We start from the raw sequence: 24,303 nt of genomic DNA on the forward strand, positions 1-24,303 counted from the left end.
CGCGCACCTGTGCCACCTCGCGACCGCCCTGCCCCGGCCGCCGCAGCACCAGCCATGGCCACCCCGCCCAAGAGAAGCTGCCCGTCTCCCGCCACCAGCCCTGAGGGGACCCGCATCAAGAAAATCTCCATCGAAGGGAACATCGGTAAGGAGCCCCCGGAAATGTCGGGCGCAGAGCGGGGGAGGCGCGGCGGCGGGCGGCGGCGCCTGCAGCTCCTCCTCGCTGCGTACCCGAGTGAGCCTCAGCGCTCTCGCTGCCCTGGCGGTGTGGACGCGGCCTCTGCCACCGTCCCCAAAGCATCCTTCCCTGCCCTCCCCGCCCGGCGCCCGAGGTGGCGGCGGCCCCTGGCTAAGACCTAGCGCCAGGCCTGAGGGCTTCGGGTCGCGCGCTGTGGGCCAGTGCACCCTCTTTGTTGAGAACTCACAGACGGGAGAGCTTCCTAGGTGTCCGATTTTTTGACGTTAAATTCACCCTTTTTAGGTGGATCCTTCTGTGAGATTTGACAAGCAATGCCGTTTTACCAGCTCCACGGTTAATATAACGAACGTTTTTGTCACTTCCAAAAGTTTCTAAGTGCTCTTTTGTAGTCATCGCCCTTCTTTCTTCCTCTGGCAACCGCTGATGGCATTTCTATACCTGCAAAGCGCTTCCTTTTTTAGAATATCGTATAAGTGGAATCACAAAGTGTATAATAGTCTTGTGTCTAGTCATTTGTTTAGCATAATGATTTTGAGAGTCATTCGGGGTTACTTGTTTCTGCAGTTCCTCTTTTATCCACTAAGCAGTATTCCACTGCATCGATTTAGGACATTTGTTTCCCAATTGTGAACATTCAGTTTGTTTCGATTTTGAAGTTTTGGGTTTTTTTTTGGTATAGGGCACATGCACTCTCTGGAGAGAGAGGGACAGAGACACAGAAAGCGAGAAATCACCCTCCCCCCCAGGGGGCTTAGCCACACTATATTCCTTTCTCCTCCATTCTCTCCGGATTTTAGGTACTCAGCACATGCGTTTGGTGTATGTTTCAAGCCTCCGGGTCTGGGACTTCAACCAGGGTTGATCGTGTGGGGGAGTCCGGGGACATAACCATTACAACCATCCGCTGGTCCTTTGTTTTCAATTTTTATTGATTATTAATAAATATTTGAGTACAAAGAGATTTTTGTGTTTGTTTTAGGTTTTTGCCATAGGGAATGGGCTCTCTCTGGAGAGAGACAGAGACCGAGAGAGGGAAAGTGAGGAAATCACCCTCACAGGTGGGGCTGCCCACTCTAAAATCCTGTCTCCTTCGTTCTCTCTTGGACCCTTGGCACACTGGCACATGTGACCGGCAACCGTTGTGAGACTCAAGCCTCTAGTCTAAGATGCCAAGCGAGGTCAGCCATATGGGAGTCTAGTGCTTTAACCACCACATCACCTGCTGGCCCCAGAAAGAGGTTGTTTTGTTTTGTTTTGTTTTGTTTTTAGCTAGGGGATGGGTGTCCTTGCCGAGAGAGAAAAGAGAGAGAAAGAAATCATCCCCCGGGGGGATGACCACGCCACAATCTCTTCTCCATTCTTCTCCTGGGAATGTGGGCGCACATGCACATGCACCTGGAATGATTTTCAAGCTTCCAGGTCGGATCACAAACCACGGTCCACCTTGTGGGAATCCAGGGACTAACTTCTACCTCCTACCCATCTCCTGGCCCCCAAAAAGAGGTTTAGTTGTTTTTTTTTTTTTCTTAAAGAGATTTTTGCTATAAAGGTGTGTGTGCTCACCTAGAGACTGAGACCGAAACTGAGAAATCATCCAAGGGGGAATGGCCATGCTGCAATCCCGTCTCTTCCATTCTCCTGTCGGGATTTGGGCGCACCAACACACATGCCCAGCATGAGTTTTAAGCCACCGGGTCCAGAACTCAAACTGCAGTTGGCCACATCAGAGTCCAGCAACATAATCATTACACCATCCGCTGGTTCCCAGAAAGGGGTTTTTAATGGCCTTAGTAATGTGGAGTTCCTTTCCCCTACCCTGCATCCAAGTTATGAGGTTATGATTTAAAGATTATTAACGTTTCCATTTTTAACCCAGATGGGGCAGACTGCACCATGCATGTTATTTTGGAAGATACATATGAACTTCTCATTCTTCTATAGTTTCTACTACAGGAGACCTACCCCGGATGCTTCCTGTTTTGCTAAAATAGATTTTTTTTTTTTTTGACTCCAGGTTAGATACCGGCCATCCATGCATATAGCAATTTTTAAAAAAATTCTTACCATATTCAAAGTATGGTACCTGCTTGAAAAAGTCAGGCAAGCCTTTAAGCGTTCAAAGAAAACTACTGAACATGCCCTCAAAGAGGATTTATTTCATTGCTCAGGTATGAAGGCACCAGTGGAAAAGACCCATACAATACAGATCCTTGGTTCCTCTTAGCAGTATAAATTCTTTGAGAGTGCATGTTTATTGGTGTGATTCCCCACAGCTGCTTACTAGATACAGAAAACCATGTGTAAAGGGAGAGAATATAAGAGTTGAACAAAGCCATCTCCAAAGTAAATTTAAATGAACAGCCCCTCAGTTCAGTACTGCAATAGATTAGTCCCCTCTCCTCTCTTAAATCAGTTAGGCAACATATATCTAGAAGACTCCTTTCCCTCAAGCATTTGTTTGTTGGTTTGTTTTTTGTTATAGAATGTATGTATTGCTCACAGCAGAGAGATGAGAAGTGAGAAATCACCCTTCCCTGCCTCTGGAGGGATGGCCACTCCACAATCCCCTTAAGTCCCCAGCATGTTTATTTTTTTCAGTTTGCCAAGTCTGGGATGAAAACTGCTGAGTTGGGCCATTTGGGATCCAGCTGTTTTAACCTCCGTGCTCCTCCTTGGTGGCCCTCCTTTAAGCATCTTTACTCTTCCCAGTACTGGAAAAATTTCCTAATATATCACCTATCTCCAGATTTCCTAACTTGTTGCAGCTCAGTCTTGCTGTGTAAACATAAAATCGTGTTATCTCCACCTTAGAATTCCTCATCGACCTCACCCTTACTTACACAGAAGGGGGTTGCCAACTGATGGCCTGTATTTGCACAGTATTTGCCTATGCAGATATGAAAACTCGAATTGGTTGCTAGATTTTAAAATTTTTTGAGATTTCCCATAGACATTTAATTTCTTGACATCTTTTATGAAATCTGAAAACCTGGTAACCCTGGGCTTGCATTTCTGTGTGACAAGACAGAGCATGTTTCTTGTCATCTATTGGACCCTGACACTGGGGCTTTGTCAGTTACTGTTTATTATTACTCTTACACTGTTCATGTCCTTGCCTCCTTATTTGCCAGATCCAAATGAGCTATAAATGTACAGATTGTTTATATATTGAAGACTTTGTGATTCCTCTATTTATCCAAGAATTTGAATTTTACCTAGTCATTTTAGTTTTTTACTCACATAACTCCTCTTCTCGTGTTCTGTGTTGCTAAGGTATTCCCTTAATAGAAAATGCACAGAGGCCTAACCTTCTTCTTACTTTAGTAGTCTGCAGGATGACTGCTTGGCATTAGAAATTGTTAGTTCTCAGGACTTTTTTTTTTTTTTAAGCTTAGGCCCTGATAGTAATAATATTAGTGCATGAAATCTTTTTGAGTTACAATCTGCTGGGCTCAGGCCTTTAACAATATCTGCTGGCCATGTGGTTTCCGTGCCACCTGCTGGCCCTGTTCTTGTGACTTTTTAAAAGTCCTAATGTCGGGCTGGCAGGTGATATGGTTAGGGCACTGGACTCCCACATGGCTGACCGCTGTTCACATCCTCAACTTGGTGATTTCTTGCTCTCTCTTTCTCTCTCTAGCTCTTTGGCAAATTAAAAAATAATAGTAATAGCAAATGAAATTTAAAAATAATTATTAAAATATAAAAGTGTTAATGTCAGCATCCTTGGTTCTTATTCTTTGCCTTCATAGAATATTAATTTACTAATTAGCTGATTTTCTAGTTCTCACTTTCTCCCAAAGTCGAGAAACTGAATATTAGTTCAATTGGGAATTATAGCTAATTTGTTATTCTGCTTGAACCAAATATAACTACTCCTTTTTAAAGTTTTTTGGTCAGAGGGTGTGTATGCATGTGAGAGAGAATGTTCCTTGACAAGGGTGGGTTATACAGCAATTCATTTTTTCCTTTGTTTCTCCATCCTGCCAGGATCCTGGGCACATGTGCATATACCTGATTTGATTTTTTAAGCCTCTATGATGGGGATTCAGGCTGCAGTCAACAACGTGGTATCCCGCTCCTTCTGCACAGTGTTTTACTGCAGTTCTCTGGAACTGGCCCCTATTACTACTCTTAAAAGCATGACCACATGAACCTTTTCTGCTCGTATGCAGTCAGAAGAAAGTGGAATGCTCTGGCTTAACTGTTTGCAGGATCTCACTGACACCTGATTTATTTTTTCTTTTTTTTTTAAGAGAGATTTTTGCAATAGGACTCATATGCTCACTTGTAAGACAGAGAGAGACAGAGACAGAAAGCAAGAAATCACCCCAACTCCCCCGCCCTTGTCTGAGGATGGCCATGCTGTAATCCTCCTCCATTCTCCTCTTGGGATTTTGGGCATGCATGCACATGCACCTGGCGTGAATTTAAGCTGCTGGGTCTGGGACTCGAACTGCCATCAACTATTTGGAAATCTAGCAACATAACCATTAATCTGTCTGCTGAGAGGTTTTTGCTATAGGGCGTGCGCACTCGCCAGAAAGACAGAGAGAGACAGAGAGATAGAAAGTGAGAGATCACTCCCCAGGAGGGATGGCCATGCTGCAATCCCTTCTCCTCCATTTTCCTCTCGAGATCTTGGGCACACACGCACATGTGCCCAGCGTGAGTTTAAGCCACCAGGTCCGGGACTTGAACTGCAGTTGACTACATGGGAGTTCAGCGACATAACCATTACGCTAACTGCTGGTCCCAGTGCATGATTGATTTTTTAACATGTTCTCTTCTGAACATGTCCTTTCCCTCTTCCATCTAGCTCAGTGAATGTTTGCTGACCTATTTATGTGCTTCCACTTACTATTCTAAATGCTTTATAGTTCCTAATCTTACCTTCTCCTTACAAAATTTTGGTTACTAGTGTTTTTTCTGTGATTCTTCCCCCCCACCCCTTTAAGATTTTTGCTATATGTGCTTGCCAGAGGGACAGAGAGGGGCAGAGACAGAGAAAATGAGAAATCACCCCCCTGGAGGGATGACCATGCTGCAGTTCCTTCTCCTCCATTTTCATGGGATTTTGGACATGCACACACATGTTCCCACTGTGGGTTTCAGGCCATCAGGTCCAGGACTTTAAGCGCAGATTGCCATGTGGGAGTCCAGCACCTTAACCACCATGCCACCTGCTGGCCCTTTAAAAAATTTTTTTAATTATTTTTTTTCTTTATTCCTAATAGAGCTTATGTGTGAACATTAAAGAGAGGGAAAAAGAGAGAGAGAGAGACTCTACACAAGTCTGGTCACTCTGCAATCCACTTCTTCTAGCCCTCCAGTCCCTCAGATCTTGGCCACTCATGTGCATACTCCCATGTGTTCCAGGCTGGGGATTCATACCTCTGTTACCATGTGGGGTACGACTTCTCTCTCTCTCTCTCTTTAAATAACTTGCCAGAGGGTAGTGTGCTTGCCACAGAAAGAAAAAGCACCCCCCAGTGAGATATCATGCCAGAATCCCTTCTGCATTTCTCCATCCTGTTGGGATTTTAGGCACATATGCATGTGCACCTGGAATGTTTTTCAAGGTGTTGGAGCCAGAATTTGACCCATAGTTGGCCGTGTGGGATCTGGCACCCTTAACTAGTAGGTCATGAGGCTGGCCTGGGGATCCAGTTTCTCTTTAAGTAGTGCCTTACTATTATGCCATGGAGCTGGCCCTTCCCAAAATTAATTCTAATAATCATCTTTTATCTTTTATATCCTGGGAGGATGGCCATGCTGCAATCCCTTTTCCTCCGTTCTCTTTTTGGGACTTTGGGCAGGCAGGCATGCATGCTCGGCAAGAATTTAAGTCTCCAGGTCTGGGATTCAAACCATGGTCAACTACGTGAGAGTCTAGCGATGTAACCATTATGCCATCTGCTGGTCCTGTTCTGTCTATTAAGTTTTTCTCTTCTCCTCTGGAGATGATAAGACTTTCGTGTTTTGTTTCTCAACTATTCTGTGTTAACTTCTTAGTTACTGCCTCCCTCCTACAAAGTTCTTCCAGTTTTCTATTGCTCTATATAATGTCCTAGTTTGAATCTAGTTCTCCAGGTCAAATCTAAGTTCTTTTTGCTCTCCTTGGATCCCATCTGTGAAGCTTTGCTTGTAAATGTATTGAAGTTATTTAGATGTTCGTGTGGGCGGGAGGGAATGTTATGATAACCAGACATGTCCAATACAGCCACACTTGGTGACTTCAGATAGAAAGGGTGTGTGGGCATTAGGGGTATCAATATGTCCTGTAATTCTAGGCCAAGAATATGTCTACTACTAAATGTAATGTATTCCTGGGTAATATGAAAATAGTGAATATTTTCTTTTTGCACTAATATCTCTTTATTAGCCAGTGACTAATAAAGGAAATGTAAAGAACATACTTTTTTTTTTTTTTTTAAACTTTTATTTCCTTAGAGACAGGTACCCTTGACTGGTTTCATCCTGCTGTGATCTCCCTACAGTCTTTCAAGGAGTCATGATCACGGACATGCCCGGGCACCACTGGTTGTTCAAGTGGCTTCAGGATCTAAACCCAGGGCCTTCCCTTATGGCTCTAGTATCATGCAGCTGCGTCCTGCTGCCTTGCCTGTGCTTGCCGCCTTCTTCTCCTTCTCCTCCTTCTCCTCCTTCTCCTTCTCCCCTTCCTTCCTTCCCTCCTTCCTTTCTTCCTTCCTTCTTTTTTTCACCAGAGGGGGACAGAGTGAGAGAGAGATGGGAGGAGGGTGGATAAAGCAAGAAACTTAGCTGCCAGATCCAGGACTCATACCATAGTCAGCCATGAAAGTGAAGCAAAGAGCACATGGTTATTGCTTAAGGAAATGCTTTGCAAAAATCTTTTTATAATTTCTGTTAGTCATAGTGACTATTAGTGTCATATGGTAATAATTTCCCATTCTAAAATTCTAGGCATTGGATGAATCTTAATATTGACTTTATAGTTATTTGGTAGTTTCTTAATTGGTTTTAGATAGAAGACACTGAGCTTTTTTTTTTTGTAGACAGAGAGAATGGAGTTAGTAGAGGGAAAATTTTTTAATTTTCTAGGAGCTTAGAATGACTGCCATTGCAGTTTACTTGGTATCACAACAGTTTCCATGAGGAGAGTACTATTATTTTCCTTGTACTATGAGAAACCAGTCTCAGAGAGACTTGTTTAGAAGAACAGCCTTAAAATTGCTTCCAGAAAATTGTCCCTCTACTTATATGAGTAAGAAAAGTGAATCTAGTGTAGGATTCTTTTTTTTGTTACAGTATCTTGCCTAAAATTTCACCAGATTAATCCATCTGTTCTATGGCTTTGTTTGCTAAAATAAAAATAATAACAAACGTGCTTAACACAATTAGTCAGGGACCTTTTCAGTTTTCATTAAAAAAAAAAACTAATGAGAAAGTTCAGAACATTTAGAATATTTGGGGGTTTTGTATTGTTTGCTATAACGTTATAAAAGCTAACGATCATTTTCTAACAAGTTTCCTTCCTCAATCTTTCCTTTCATCTCACAACAGCTGCAGGGAAGTCAACATTTGTGAACATCCTTAAACAAGTCTGTGAAGATTGGGAAGTTGTCCCTGAACCTGTCGCCAGGTGGTGCAATGTTCAAAGTACTCAAAATGAATTTGAGGTATAAAAGTAAAATTTTAGTAAATTAAGTTTATCTGTATTTATTCATTTCATGCCTTTGGTTTTTGAGTGCTTTCCAGTTTAGTTGCTCTTATAAACAATATTGCTGTGAACATGAATTTTGATGTATACCTACAAGAGTTTCCTCCAGAATAAGAAGTAAAATTACTAGCTGGTAGGGTATACTTATAACTCTTTTCTAAAGTGTTTTACCAGTTTTTTTTTTTAATGTTTTTCTTAACTTATTAAATCTTACCAGCATTGTCCCTGAAAAGGGACTAACACACAAACAGGTAGACTAAACGAAGAAATATTTTTATAAGAGTTAAGCCATTAAGATACTTCCTGGTGTTATCTTCAGTGATGCCTTTTTTTTTTGGAGAGGTTTTTGCTATAGGGCACGTATGCTCGCCAGAAAGACAGAGAGGGGCAGGGAGACAGAAAGTGAGAAATCACCCCCTAGTGGGGATGGCTACGCTGCAATCCCTTCTCCACTCTCCTCTGGGGATCTTGGGCGCACACACACATGCGCCTGGCGTGAGTTTACACTGGTCCAGGACTCGAACTACTACATGGGAGTTCAGTGACATAGCCGTTACGCTAACTGCTGGTCCCTTTAGTGATGCTTTTTATCTTTATTCTGGGATTCTAGAAAGTGTTCAGCCCCTACAATTTCCACAAATGCAGCACATTTCCACTTGTGTCCTTTTAATAATGCACCAGTGAAGGAAGGAAACATTGCAAAGCCACCCATGTATCTCCAAGCTTCATTCCTGCCCATTAATCTCTTAGTCCTCATGCAGCCAGCTTCTCCTCGACAGTTTTTGCTTTTACAGAATTATTTTATTGAACTTTATGTATTTACTTATTTTAATTTGACCAGAGAGGGACAGAGTTAGAGACAAAGAGAAAGAAAGTGAGGAAGCAAGCTGCCGCGTCTGGGACTCAAACTGCAGTCCATTGCCCCCAACCACCACACCACCTACCGGCCCCCTCCTGGACATTTTCTAATGGTGTTCCTTCTATCTTCCATTGTTTATAATCTGGAAGTTCCATTTGACCATGACCACGTTTATGTTCATGGGCTATGACTGACGACAATCTGACCTCTCAAGACACTCCAACCAGAGCCGACTGGAAACCATGTTTTACTGGTTTTCACTCCCATAATGTAATCAAGCCCTTGTTCTTCCATGTCTTTGCTAGCCTTTAGTATTATCCAGCTTGCTAGTTTTTGTCGTTGTGCTGAGTGTTTGCTATTTTATGTTTTTTGTTTGTTTGTTTGCAGTTGGGCACGTGCTGGCTGGAAAGAAGTTGGAGGGAGGGAATGAGAAAGCACGCCATAGGGAGATGGCCATCCCGCATTCCCTTTTCCTCTATTCTCCTCTTGGGATTTTTGGGTACTCATACATACAATGTGTGGTGTGTTTTTCAAGCTACCAGGTCCAGGACTTGAACCACTCAGTCAGCCATATGGGATCCATACACCTTAACCACCACTCCACCCACTGGCCTGTCTTATGTTCTTAGTCCATATTTGCCTGGTTACTAATGAAATTGTTCCTTTTCATATGCTTATTGGTCATGTGAATTTTTTTTTTTTTTTAGGTTTTTCTCATAGGGCTCATCGTGCACTCACCAGGGATAATTCCTTCTGCTCCATTCCAATCCCTTCTCCGTTCTTCACTTGGGATTTTGGATGTGTATACACACATGCCCAGCATGATTTTCAAGCCACCAGTTCTTGGACTTGAACCATGGTTGGCCATGTGGAATACTAGTACCTTAACCACCATGCAACCTGCCGGCCCCACCATTTTCTAAAAATAATTATTTTATTTAACTTTTTTAAATTTATTTACTTGTTTTTCTAATTTGACCAGAGAGGGACAGAGAGAGAGAGATAATGCAAGCTGACAGTTTTGGGACTTGAACCACAGTCAGCCATGTGGGAACCCAGCGCCCTTAACCACCACGCCACCTGCTAGCCCCAGCCCCATCCATTTGAATTTATGTTGTTCCATGTCTATCCAGGTCCTTTTGCCCATTTTCCTTTGGGTCATCTGTCCTTCACTCAGCATTTTTACCTCTTAACATATGTCTAGTGGCCTTTGACTTTTAAGTCAAAAGGCCTTTTGACTGGTTCTTGGAAGTGCGTAGTCATATTTGCTTACTTTTTGAAATTACCTTCTAGAAACATTTCTCTTTCTCATTTCTGGGTTCACTGTCAGTGCAGATATTCACAGATATTAGGTTAAAAAAAAAACAAACAAAAGTAGATTAAACCACTGTGAGAAATAAAGGGAAGATTCTTTCATTGTGTGTTAGACTTGATTAGACTAGGTTTTCCATTTAAAATCCATTTCAGTTTTAGTATCATAGGCTTCTAATTCATACTAAGTGTGAATAACTGGTTCAGTGACACATTTGTCATTTACTCTGCATGTCTCACATGCACAAGGACTTCGGTAGAAAAATGTAATCATCAGGAGTCATTGAATTAGGGCCAACGGGTGGTGTGGTGTTGAAGGCGCTCGGCTCCCACAAGGGAGACTATGACACGTTGATGTTTCTGTCTTCATTTATGGGATCATAAATCTGATACTCATTTTGACAGGCTGGGACATTGTCTTTTCAGCTACCAAAATCAGAATGGCAAACTGGCCTTTCTTTATAACTAGCATGCAGATAATCCTATTATTATTTTTATTTATTTATGTAAAAGATTTATTTAGTTTTATTTTTTATTATTTTTAATTTGACCAGAGAGAGACTTGAACTGTGGTTGGCCATATGGGAGTCCAGCACTATGCCAGGCCTCATTACTTTTTAATTTGCCTAAGGACGTGTGCTTGTAGGAGGGAGAGAGAGAGAAAAAAGGCAAGAAAACATCCCCCCATGAGACTTGGTCACTCAGTCTCTTCTCATCCATCTCTCCCCCCATTTGGGATTTTGGACATTCAAGCACACTGGTATGTGTCTCAAACCACTGAGTCTAAGACTTGAACCATGTAGTCAGCCATTTAGAAACCAGCTGCCTTAACCACCAGGCCATTGGCTGGTCCCTTCCTAGATTTTTTTTTTTTTTTTTTGAGAGAGAGATTTTGCTGTAAGGCATATGTGCTTACTGGAGAGATAGAGAGATTGAAAGCAAGAAATCACTCCCCAGGGGCAATGGCCATGCCACAACCCTTCTCCATTTTTCTCTTGGGATTTTGGGCACATATGCACACAGGCCAAGCGTGACTCTCAAGCCACTGGATCTGGAACTCAAACTGGGTCTGTCATGTGGGAGTCCAGTGCCTTAGCCACTATACCACCTGCTGGACCTCAATACTATTTTTTAACATAGCTTTTTATAATGCAGTTTGCTATAATCCAGTCATGTCTCCATGATGTTATAATAAAATATAACATAGAACTCTTTTCCTTTCTTTTTTTTAAAGAAAGGAAAAGAGTATGGTAAAGGGAGCAATAGAGGTATGTATATATGTATGTATGTATTTTAACATTGTCTTACTGTGTTACAGTCCTCTTGTCCAAGCCTCCCAATTACTTAGGATTATGGACACGAGCAATTACATTTAGCAGGTTAAGGTTGACCCAGGAATTGAACCTGGGCCTTTCATGTGACTTCTAGCCCCCAAGTAGTAGTGGTACTATCTATGCACCTTCGTAGCTGAGCTCATGAGGTTACAATTTGGTTACCGTTGGTGGATTCTGATGCACTTTCTTGGAGGGTAGCTTTAGTTTTTGTATTGAGGGTTATTATGTTCTCAGTCCTCTGTACTACCAGACATATTGATAGTTTTAGGCAGTGTGGAGATAGTAACTTTAGGATAAGGTTATGGATTGTGAGAGGTGGGCAGCTTCCCTGTATCTTTGGATATTTTCTTCTTTTTTCTAGACTGTCACTAAACTTAAGTAGGATTTTCTTCCTTCATCCTGGAATACTTTTTCTTTAGACCCATTCCTAATCTATTCTTTGGGGATTACAGAATGAATCATCTGCTATATAGATCTTAGTTTTCAATTCTTTTCCTTCTTTCTCTCTCTCCCTCCCTTCCTTCCTTCCTTCCTTCCTTCCTTCCTTCCTTCCTTTCTTTCTTTCTTTCTTTCTTTCTTTCTTTCTTTCTTTCTTTCTTTCTTTCTTTCTTTCTTTCTTTCTTTCTTTCTTTTGCCATAGGGCACATGCACTTGCTGGAGAGAGATAGGGAGAGGGAAATTGAGAAATCACTCCTCAGGGAGATGGCCATGTCGACATCCCCTCCTGGGATCTTGGGCACACGTGCACATGCACGTAGCATGAATTTCAAGTCACCAAGTCTGGGATACAAACCGTAATTGGCCTTGTGGGAATCCAGCATCCTAATCACCACACCACCACCTGCTGGCCCCAGATCTTAGTTTTCTTAGGATGCTGTCAACTGTGATAAGTGGACTGTTTTTTAGACTGAATCCTGGCAAGGCTGGTTCTATTTCATGTTATCTGCTTGGTCATACTAATTGGCAAATATAGAATTGGAAGAGTTGGACAATTAAACTTGTGATTTCTTCCCTTGGTAACTAAATGTACACCTGAATACTTAACTTATTTTTAGCTTTTATTTATTTTTTTAACCTGCCATCTAGTGGCTGAAATGTTGCTATACTATTGTTAAGCTACCACTCATTTTGGCAAGTATCTAAAATGCTTATGTAGTGTCCTTTCCTTTCCATTCCCTCCTTTGGAAAAATGATCTTTAAAACACATACCCAGGTAATTATCAGACTTTTATATAGAAGATCTATTTCTAATAGTGATAATGTCCTTTATTTGGCAATTTATGTTTTGTTTGTTTGTTTGTTTGTTTTTGAGACATTTTTACTATAGGGTGCGTGTGCTCGCCAGAAAGACAGAGAGAAAGACAGAAGGTGAGAAATCCTCCCAGGGGGGATGGCCACAACTCAGTACCTTCTCCATTTTCCTCCCAGGATCCTGGGCACGCACACACATGCACTCAGTGTGAGTTTAAGCCACTACTGGGTCCAGGACTTGAACTGCAGTCGACTACATGGGAGTCCAGTGACATAGCCATTATGCCATCTGCTGGTCCCAGAAATTTATGTTATTAATTAGGTGTAGATTTTTTTTGAGATATGTAGTTAGAAAAATAGTTCTGTCCTTTTTTTTTCCCCCTATTTTATTTAACTTTACTTATTTATTTAAATTTGACCAGAGAGAGAGACAGGGCGAAAAAGAGAGAGAGGGAAAGTGAGAAATCAAGCCACAAGGTCCGGGCCTCAAACCACAGTTGGCCATGTGGGAGTCCAGCGCCCTCAACCACTATGCCATCTGCCAACCCCCTTCTGTCCTTTTTTTAAATCATCAAGATAGATTCTCTTGGGAGAATCATTGTTATGAATTGTTAAGTGCTATTTTACCTTTTTTTCTAACTTAAAGACATTTTTTAAAAATTTAAAGGTTTTTGGGCCAGTAGGTGGTGTGGAAGCTAAGGCACTGGATCCCACACTGCCAGCTGTGCAGTTTGAGTTCCAGATATTTTGAATATACGTTGTGGTATAGCTATGACATGCCAGTTAACATATGCATTAACCTTTTTTTCTTCAAGTTTGTTTCATGGGACAGAGAGAAAGAGGAGAACCTTCGACAGGCTCTCACATTGCAGTCCTTATCCAGCCTTTCCTGCCAACCAGGATCGTGGGCACATGTACCCATACTGTGCAGGTCACCCTGGAATTAAACCCCCGTCTTCCCTATGGCCTCTGGCATTGTAAAGCATTACCCTACTGTTCACTGCTGTGGCCACCTGTACTATTTTACTCTTCTAACATTTACTACTAAGAGGCCACTGAAAAGTTACAGCTGTGAGAAAAAAGGTATAGATAGGCTTGTCTGTGAAACAGCATATATTTTATTTTTATAAGTCATCCTCAAAAATAGGTAGGAATATCTGATAAAGTACTTCTATTTGTATCTTCTGAAGTCACCTGATAATTTTTGTTGGCTATTTTATAATATCTTGTTTGATAGACTCTGATCTGTTTCATCTGAACTTCATTCAACTCTTCTGCAATGTTTATAAAGGTTAGACTTAGAATGAAAAGAGAAATGATTTTATACCCTCATTTAATAGTTTTAATTTTTATGTATTGTAATAACCTATGCTTCCTGTAAAAAAGTTTCTATCATAAAGGGACAATGGATATTATAGAGAACAGAATAAAAATTATCCACAATCCTGCCATTCTCTATGTATCATTTATATAGCTGAGATAATATTCATTATATCCAATTTTGTTGAGTAGATAAATAATTTAAAAATACCATAAGATAATACCTGTTTACTTTTTGTTTTAGAGATTTTTTGCTATAGGGCGTGTATGCTCACCAGAGAGACAGAAAGTGAGATATCACCCCCCAGGAGGAGGAATGGCCATGCCGCAATCCCATCTCCACTTGGGATTTTGGGCACACGTGTATACATTGCCTGGCATGAATTTGAAGCTGGCAGGTCCAGGACTCGAACTGCAGTTGATTACATGGGAGTCCAGTGACATAAGCATTACACCATCTGCTGATCCCATCTGTTCACTGTTTGAAGTTAAGAAAACAGATTTTCCAGAGAGGGGAATAAAACTTACCTATAACTTAATTACCCAGAGATAACTACAGTTGCCATTTGATACAACAGTAAACAGATTTGTACTGTGCCCACCCCTTTATAATATTCATGTCATGGCAACTTGAAATGTCATTATGAATTTACTGTAAATGTGGGCCAGCAGTTAGCATAATGGCTATATTGCTGGACTCTCATGTAGTCGACCGTGGTTTGAGTCCTAGAACTGGTGGCTTAAATTCATGCTGGGCGTGTGTGCATGCGTGCCCAAGATCACTAGAGGAGAAGGGATTGTGGTGTGGCAATCTCCCCTGGGGGGTGATTTCCCACCCTATAGCAGAACATTTCTTAAAAAAAAAAAAGAATTTACTGTAAATGATTTAATATAAATGGCTAATAATATTGACATTAGTATTATGATAATCATCTTTGTAATTATTTGTATCCTAGCATATTTTTTAAAAATAAATTTTCAAAAGTGAAATTCATTGAAACAAAAGATACATATTTTTTTTTTTTTTAAATATAGCTACTGCTTTCTAGAAATGTTCTGCTAATTTTTACTTAATGTAGTTTGGCTCTAAGGCATTTTCATTTTTTGTCTGGGTTTTTTTGTTTTTTTTTTTCTTTTTTTTTGGGAGAGGTTTTTGCTATAGGGCGCATGCGCTCGCCAGACAGACAGAGAGAGACAGAGAGACAGAAAGCAAGAAATTACCCCCCCAGGGGGGATGGCCATGCTGCAATTCCTTCTCCATTCTCCTCTTGGGATCTTGGGCATGCACGCACACGCGCCCGGTGTGAGTTTAAGCCGCCGGGTCTGGGACTCGAACCGCGGTAAACTATGTGGGAGTCCAGCGACATAGCCATTATGCTAACTGCTGGTCCCTTGTCTGGGTTTTTTTAATGGGGAAATAAATTTAACACTCAATTTGGTAAAGATGGTGAACAGTATTTTTTTGGATAAAGTTCTAATATGTATTTTATTTACATTCATAATTTCATACAAAAAATAGCTGTCTGGCTCAAGTTTCATGCACAGTATCAAAAAGAGCCATTTTGTATAGACTCCTCAAAGCCATAAAATTTTAGTATAGTTTTTTTTTTTCCCAGTGCTGCACAATTATCTGCACCCCTGTTACAGATTTTTTATTTGGTTTTAATTTATGCATTTATATATTTAGAAGTAGGTGACAGTTATTTTTATAATTAAGTGATGAGTCAGAATTGTTTCTCTTTTAATTTAGTAGATGTTGTAATCACTTTGGCAAGAGAATACATTTACTGGGAAATTTAAATAAAAGGTGAGGAATAAACTTTGGATTAATTTTTTGTGTGTGGTAAACATAAAGTTGACTATCTTAGCCATTTTTAAGTGCACAGTTCAGTCACTACTGAGCTGTAATTATAGTTACATAGTTGGGAAACAGATTTCTAGGACCTTTGCATCTTGTGGGGCTAAAACTCTATACCTATTAAACAACTCCTTTTTGCCCCTTACCCAGTCCCTGTTAACCACCATTCTACTTGCGGTATCTGTGACTCTGACTGCTTCAGCTACTTCATATAATTGGAATCATAGAATTTGTTCTTTCATGACTGGCTTATCTCATTTAGCATAATGTTTTTAAAATTCATCTATGTTGTAGCATGCAATGTCACTTTCTTTTCAAATAAATGTATTATCTTTTAAAAAATACAAATGCTGGGTCCTGCAGGTGGTATGGGGTGATTAAGACACTGAACTCCTACATGGTTGACTGTGCGGTTCAAGTCTCAGACTTGGCAGCTTGAAAATCATCCCAGGTGCATGTATGTACATTCCCAAAATCCCAAAAGAGAACAGAGGAGAAGGGCGTGAGGCAGGACCATTCCCCTAGGTGGTGATTTCTCATTTGTTCTCTCAGTGTCTCTCTTTGTCAAGCACATGCGTCCTATGGCAAAAACCAGAAAGAAAAGAAAAGAAAAGAAAAAAAGACATAAATCTACATATTTTGTGTGAAATTATTTAGCTTCTAATTGTTGACAACTATTGGGCTTTCGGGAAAGTCACCACTCATTTTGTATGGTTTTGTATAGAAAACCATAGGAAAAGGGGCGAGTAGGTGGTGTGGTGGTTAAGGGACTGAACTCCTACATGGCTGATGGCAGTTCAAGTCTCGGACCTGGTGGCTTGCTTTCTCACTATCCCCCCGCCCCATCCTTCTCTGGTTAAATTAAAATAAATAAAGTCAAATAAAGTAATTCTTTAGGAAAAAAAAAACATAGGAAAATACATCATGACTTCTCTGACAACCTAATAATTGGCATTTTGTCAAAGTCCTATTTGGGTCAGATAGATAATTAGACAGATCATTAGTTCATGACCTCTTATGTGAAAGAGCTAAGGATTATTCTATACCTCAGGCAATCTGAAAAGTACAATGGGGAAGTGTAGGAGAAAGAGGACTTAATCATCTTGGTTTTGCTAATCATGGTGCACTTATTTGTCCAAGTGCATTTTTGAGCCTTCTAAAAAATTAAAAGTTTCATTAATCATTAACTTTACTTTTTGTTTCTTTTTTTCAAATTTAAAATAGGAACTGACAACATCTCAGAAAAGTGGCGGAAATGTTCTTCAGATGATGTATGAGAAACCTGAGCGGTGGTCTTTCACCTTCCAGTCATATGCCTGTCTCAGTCGGATACGAGCTCAGCTTGCCTCTCTTAACGGCAAGCTCAAGGATGCAGAGAAACCTGTATTATTTTTCGAAAGATCTGTGTATAGTGACAGGTATATATAAATGTTTGTATGTGGCTGTTTGGAGTCTTGGTGTCAAACTAACCTTTTTTCCCTCTGTTTCCTGGGTATCAAAGTAATTAAGAGGCTGAGTTGGCAATTTGAGATGGGAAATGACAGTACCATCAGCAGTCTGATTATAGAGATATTAGAAAAGTTCTAGCATTTATTATCGCTGGCTTCCATGGAAACTGTTGGGAATATGGTGGCCATCTCATTTAAATTTGCAGAGAGGGTTGTTTTTTTTTTTTTTTTTTTTTGTCTCAAACTCTTTCAAAATTCTCATCTTCTCAGCATAAACGGGTGATCATATTGGGGTTCATGGCAGCGGCAGCAGCCCGCTCGGTCGCTCCCAGTTGGCTCTGCTCCACCTCCCGTTCCAAGATGGTAGCTGCTCCGCCCCAGAGGCCCCACCCCATCACAGCACATTTTGAGGTCCACTGGCCACGAGCATTATTTCCTAAAGTTGGAGAGACTCTTGATTTTTCCTGCTATCCAAGGGACCATCTGCCACAGGATTTAGGAGATTGCCCATGTCCATTTTCTCTTTTCTATTTCCTTGTGGGTTTTTTTTTTAAATGATAGATTTGTTGATGAAGGTTGTTTTTTCAGGTATATCTTTGCATCTAATTTGTATGAATCTGACTGCATGAATGAGACAGAGTGGACAATTTATCAAGACTGGCACGACTGGATGAATAACCAGTTTGGCCAAAGTCTTGAATTGGATGGAATCATTTATCTTCGAGCTACTCCAGAGGTGAGACCCAATAAAAATTTGTTTTCTCCACTGAAAATTTAAAGTAATAGTTACAAATCATTTCAGTGGTATTTATTGAAGGCAATTTAGTTTAACTCCACTTCCACCCTCCAGCTCCCCATCACCAAATTAGGAAGTCATACCTGCGTAGGTGCAAACATTCTGTTTTCTCAGCAAACCAGAAACCAGGCTTGGCAAATTGCTCTTTTTGACCCTTCTCTCTTCTACTTTTCTTCATTATTACTTTGCATGTTCTCTCTTCTTTCACAGCTAGAGTAAGGAACTTAGTGAGGCAACTCGTAATATATAGGCCTCCTGGATTGGGAACACGGTCTGGGCACATAGTAGAAACTCAGTAAATGTTTACTGAATGAAGGGCAAAGTCGATGCAGGTCAGTTCAAGAAATCTTTTATGGTTGTTTGTGGCTTGGAACTAGTGGATAGTGGGTGGCAGCTACAGATCAGAAGAGAGTTAGAGAACCCTTGCCATTTTCAGTTATGGAAGATCACTTGAAAATGCAGACATCTTTCAGAAAAATAGCCTAACTAGTAACATCTTACATTTAATAAGCTTTTTGGTTTTTATACTTGCATTCTCATCGTTTCTCTGCATTTTTATCTTATTTTTTCTTAAGTCATAAGGTAGGCTCTGGTGACTATAAATGTTATAGTTTCTAGCCTGAAATTAGAGGACTTTGTTGCTATTTATTAAAGCTAAATATTCAAAGAAATTAGGTTTCTTAGTCCAGTAGGTATTTTTGTTTCTCTAATATCAAATAACCCAGAGTTTAGCAGTAACAATAATTTTATAATTCACTATTATTTGGAAAGGAATTTTTTTTAATAATAAAAATAGTGAATGCAGATATTAAAAAAACACTAATTTCATTCTGCTACAAACATTTATAGTCAGTATAGTCTAACACAAAATTTTATTTTATCAATATTGTTTATAATCTCTTTTGATGAAAGGATTATTGTAAAGAGAATTTGTTTTAAATTTATGTAGTTAGGCATGTGTAACTACCAGAGTCTAGGGAGAGGGAAAATGAGAAATCATCCTGCAGAGGGACTGGAAAAAAATTGCAGTCCCTTCTCCATTCCCCTCTTGGGATTTTAGGTATGCATGCACACCTGTCCAGTGTGATTTTCAAGTAGCCAGGTCTGGGACTTGAACTGCTCAATTGGCCATATGGCATCCAGCTGCCTTAATCTCTGCTTCAACTGCTGGCCCCATAAAGAGAATTTATAATTGACTTTGAAACATAGTTTATATGTTGCCATGGTCTTATGCATGTCACTTAGGTTGAAGGTTCTTATTTCTCAGGATCTTTGAACCTCCCACAAGTTATCCAAAACTTTGTGTATGTTGTAGGTTCCAGGGAAAATGATCTAGAACTGCATTGTCTAGTGTAGCTATTTAAGTTTAAGGTTATTAAAATTAAATAAAAATTTAATACTTGGTTACCACACTAGCTAGATTTTGAGTGCACATAAGCTGCAGGTGGCTAGTGGCTACTTTATTCACTAATGCAGATATAGCGGGTCCAGAAGATTGTGTAGTGTTTACTTCACTGGACTCACATAGCCAGCTGTTTAAGTCTTGGACCCAGTGGCTTGAAATTCACACTGCTTGTATGTGCATGCATGCCCAAGATCCCAAGAGGAGAATGGAGGAGAAGGGATTGGGGTGTGGCCATCCTTCTCAGGTGTAATTTCTCACTTTCTCTCTCTCTCTCTCTCTCTCTGTCTCTGTCTCTCCAGTGAGTGCATATTGCCTAAGGCAAAAACATCTAAAAAAAAATAATGCAGATGTAGGATAGGCATAAAACATTACAGAGTTCTTTTTGTATGTACTGTTCTAGAGCTTTCATCATATTAAGAATCACTGAGTGCTGGTACCAGCAGTTAGCGTAATGGCTATGTCGCTGGGCTCCCAGGTAGTCCACCGCGGTTCGAGTCCCGGACCCGGTGGCTTAAACTCATGCCAGGCACGTGTGCTTTATAGGTTCATTTTGACTTATTTGTTAAAGAACTGCTTCATTGAGAGTCACCAAATGGCTGATAAGTACATGAAAGGAAAAATGAACTATTTAAACTTCCTATAAATAGTCAATAGAGATTTTGACTACAATAACCAAAGAGATGCTAGAAAAGAAAATGTTGGTGGGAACAGCCAAGAATAATTGTTTCCTACCTTTTTTCCCTTCTCTTATTGCTTGAGTTCAGAAGTGCTTAAATAGAATATATTTACGAGGAAGAAACGAAGAACAAGGCATTCCTCTTGAATATTTAGAGAAGCTTCACTATAAACATGAGAGCTGGCTCCTGCATAGAACTCTGAAGTAAGACTTCCTTATTCTTACTTACTATTCTTTTTTTTTTTTTTTTTTTGAGAGGTTTTTGCTATAGGGCGCGTGTGCTCACCAGACAGACAGAGAGAGACATAGAGACAGAAAGCCAGAAATCACCCCCCAGGGGGGATGGTCACGCCGCAGTCCCTTCTCCATTCTCCTCTCGGGATCTTGGGCACGCATGCACATGCGCCTGGCGTGAGTTTTAAGCTGCCGGGTCCAGGACTTGAACCGTGGTCGACTACGTGGGAGTCCAGCAACATAGCCATTATGCTAACTGCTGGTCCTGACATTCTTATAGCTAAAATCCTCTAGTATTGACAGCATAACAAGTAATTTTACTTTAAGTGATGGATTAGGGAATATATCTATGTTAATTATTTAGGTGCTGTCTTACACAAAGAATTTTAAGATAATGAATTTCAAATTTGTTTCTTGGATCCTAATTTGGGAGATGGTACAGCATCGCTGTTGAGAGGATAGACTTTGTCATTATTCAGATCTTGGCTCAAGTCCACCCTTATTATTAGCATGTGATCTTAGTCTCTGAGCTTCAGATGATCTCTTGGAGCTATAAGTTTTTCATGTCCAAAATGGAGAAATTGCTACTTTATTGTAAGTGTTTTTTTTTTTTTTTTTAGAGATTTTCATTGTAGGGCGCGTGCACTCGCCAGACAGACAGAGAGAGAGAGAGAGACATAGAGACAGAAAGCGAGAAATCACCCCCCAGGGGGGATGGTCACGCCACAATCCCTTCTCCTCCATTCTCCTCTTGGGATCTTGGGCATGCACGCACACGCGCCCGGCGTGAGTTTTAAGCCACCGGGTCTGGGACACGAACCGCGGTCGACTATGTGGGAGTCCAGCGACATAGCCATTACGCTAACTGCTGGTTCCCTGTAAGTGTTTGTTTTTGAGGAGGATCATATATCATGATGCCTCGCTTTATATTTTATAACTGAGATTTTTAGCAATCCTTACTAAGTTTTGTTGCAAAAGAAGAGGCTGCTGGATGAAGTATTTGAAGGAAAACTTCACTGTAAAATGATGAACATCATTTTGATTTTCTAATTATACAAAAATGAGTTTTTTCTTTTTTTTTTTTTTTAAGTTTCTTTCTTTATTTCTTTTAGGAGAGAGAGACATATCCCTGACAGAATTTTGCCATGCCATGATCTTTTCCCTGGACTCCTAGTAAGGGTCACATGCAGGTATAACTGGCATGTTCAGGTCAATCCAGGGCTTGAATCTGGGCTTTCCATGTGGCTCTAGCAATGCATAGTGGCACCCTACTACCTGTGCCACCATGGCTGGTCAAGAATGATTATTCATTTATTTATTTATCTATTTATTTATTTTTTAGAGAGAGAGGTGTTTTTTTGTTTTTGTTTTTGTTTTTTGTTATAGGGTGCTTGCTGGAGAGACAGAGAAACAGAAAGCCAGAATGACCCCCCCAAGGGAATGACCATGCTGTAATCCCTTCTCCATTCTCTTGAGATTTTGGACACACACACACACACACACGTGCACCTGACATGAGTTTTAAGCCTCTGGGTCTGGGACTCAAACCACAATCAACTATGTTGGAATCCAGCGACATAACCATTATTGCCATTTGCTGGTCGCTCATGAATGAGTTTTAATGTTTCTCTTTTATTTATTGCTTTTCTGATTATTTTATTCATCTCTTTTAAACAGAACCAACTTTGATTATCTGCAAGAGGTACCTATCTTAACACTGGATGTTAATGAAGACTTTAAAGACAAACATGAAAGTCTGGTTGAAAAGGTAAATGTAAACAGAGACTATACACTTACTTCTTTTTTATCGTGACTGGAAATGTATACTCACTTGAACAAATAATTTTCTAACCATTTTGGTTAGAAAACCTGACTTTAAATTGTAACTTTGTGGTTGGAGGTGAAATAAGGATCTTTATCTTTTAGTTCCTTGATCTGTAAGATAGGGGTACTTCAAATACAAATGTTCTTTCTTACCTTCCTCTGTCCCCTTTGTCCCCTTCTCTTTTCCACAAGAACAATTTTCAGTTGTTTTCTTTTTTTTTTTTTTCTTCCTTCTTCCCTTTCTTCCTTTTCTTCTTTTTCTTCCTTTCTTTCCCAGAGACCATGTGGACTTGCAGGAGACAGTGGGTAGGGAGTGAGAAAGCAGCCCTCATGGGGAATTGTAACACTATCATCCCTTCATGTCCATTTCTCTCTTTCAGGATTTTTGAGCATGCACACACACATGACTGACATGTTTCTCAAGCCAGTGGGTCTTGGACCACATAGTCAGCCACGTGGGACCCAGCTGCTTTAACCCTCACACCATGAACTTGCCCTAGATATTTTAATAATAAACTACATGTAAAGTTCATTTACCTTTATAAACTAAGTTTAATATGAAGGATATTTGAAGTTGTAGGATATGAATCTCATCCATTTTTATAGTAGCTGAAGTGTTGTAATTAAAGGATTTTAGTTTAGCTTCTTTTGGGACCATGTCAAGGATTAATCGACATTGTCTAATCATTGAGTCTTTGTCTTAATCAGAGTTAGCTTCTTCACTCAGATAATTGGGAGTTGACCATAGTTTATTTAGTGCATGCTGCCTATATCGGTAAAGGGACTGAGAGGGAGTCTACTGATGAACATGTGAAAAAAAATAGGAGAAATTGTGAAAGAAATATTTCTTTTTTTTTTGGAGAGATTTTCACTGTAGGGCGCTCGCCAGACAGACAGAGAGAGACATAGAGACAGAAAGCGAGAAATCACCCCCCGGGGGGATGGTCACGCCGCAATCCCTTCTCCTCCATTCTCCTCTCGGGATCTTGGGCATGCACGCACACGTGCCCGGCGTGAGTTTTAAGCCACCGGGTCCGGGACACGAACGGCAGTCGACTACGTGGGAGTCCAGCGACATAGCCATTACACTAACTGCTGGTTCCCAAACAAATACTTCTATACCCATGTTCATTAGTTTAATGATCTAAAGTCTAAAGAAGAAACCCTAATTGTTTTTTATTGTTTACTTTTAGAGAATTTTTTTCTCTTATAAAATATCTGCTGTTTATTATAATAGAGACTTGACATTAATAAGGGATATATTCAAGAATTTTGAAAAAGTCAATATTTTACATAACTAATATAACTTTTTTCCATGATATAAAGTAAAGCAAATATGAATTATTCATGACCTCTTCATACTATTAGTTATATTAAAAATAAAAGATATAGGGACCAGCAGGTGGCGTGGTGGTTAAGGTGCTGGACACTCCCACATGGCCGACCATGGTTCAAATCCTGAATCTGGTGGCTTGCTTTCTCACTTCCTCTCTCTATCTCTCTTTCTCTGCCTCTCTCCGGTCAAATTAAAATAAATGAATAAATAAATAAAATTAAATAAACAATTAAAAAAAATAAAAGATAGAATTCACTTATAATACCACTAAAACTAGTAAAATTCCTAGCTGTTTTAGTACTAATAGCCAACTATCCATTATATCGAAAGGTTTTGCTGTAGGGCACGTGCGCTCTCCAGAAAGACAGAGAGACAGAAAGTAAGAAATCACTCCCCTGGGGGAGTGGTAGCCACGCCGCAATCCCTTCTCCATTCTCCTCTCGGGATCTTGGGCACGCACATACACGCACCTGGCGTGAGTTTAAGTCACCGGGTCCAGGACTTAAACAGCGGTCAGCTACATGGGAGTCTAGTGACATAGCCATTACACCAACTGCTAGTCCCGAAAACTAAAGGTATTCTTACAAGGCAACAATCTTTGTATATTCAAGGGAATTATTGTATCACCTAGGTTATATAGAGAACAAGAGCCTCCTTGTTTGGACCTGCAGGTGCCATGGTGGTTAAGGGCACTGCACTCCCACATGGTCCACCATGGTTCAAGTCCAGGACCTGGTGGCTTGCTTTCTC

At 40.4% G+C, this 24,303-nt stretch overlaps 1 protein-coding gene and 1 pseudogene across 1 annotated transcript in view; one reads left to right on the forward strand and one right to left on the reverse strand.

Annotated features, from left to right (window-relative positions):
* The first annotated feature begins 6 nt into the window (after positions 1–6).
* DCK (deoxycytidine kinase) overlaps positions 7–24,303 on the forward strand; it is a 26,357-nt gene continuing 2,060 nt past the window's right edge. Inside the window, exons 1-6 of the mRNA XM_006142901.3 lie at positions 7–145; positions 7,745–7,860; positions 17,059–17,252; positions 17,871–18,018; positions 20,248–20,363; positions 22,071–22,161. Coding sequence (XP_006142963.1) covers positions 55–145; positions 7,745–7,860; positions 17,059–17,252; positions 17,871–18,018; positions 20,248–20,363; positions 22,071–22,161 — 756 coding nt within the window. The 5' untranslated portion in view covers positions 7–54. The remainder of the gene's footprint in view (positions 146–7,744; positions 7,861–17,058; positions 17,253–17,870; positions 18,019–20,247; positions 20,364–22,070; positions 22,162–24,303) is intronic.
* LOC102491793 (NADH dehydrogenase [ubiquinone] 1 beta subcomplex subunit 3 pseudogene) lies at positions 8,476–9,940 on the reverse strand (annotated as a pseudogene).

The sequence above is a fragment of the Tupaia chinensis genome, unplaced genomic scaffold (genome assembly GCF_000334495.1).
Source record: "Tupaia chinensis unplaced genomic scaffold, TupChi_1.0 Scaffold000086_1, whole genome shotgun sequence".
Lineage (NCBI taxonomy): Eukaryota > Metazoa > Chordata > Mammalia > Scandentia > Tupaiidae > Tupaia > Tupaia belangeri.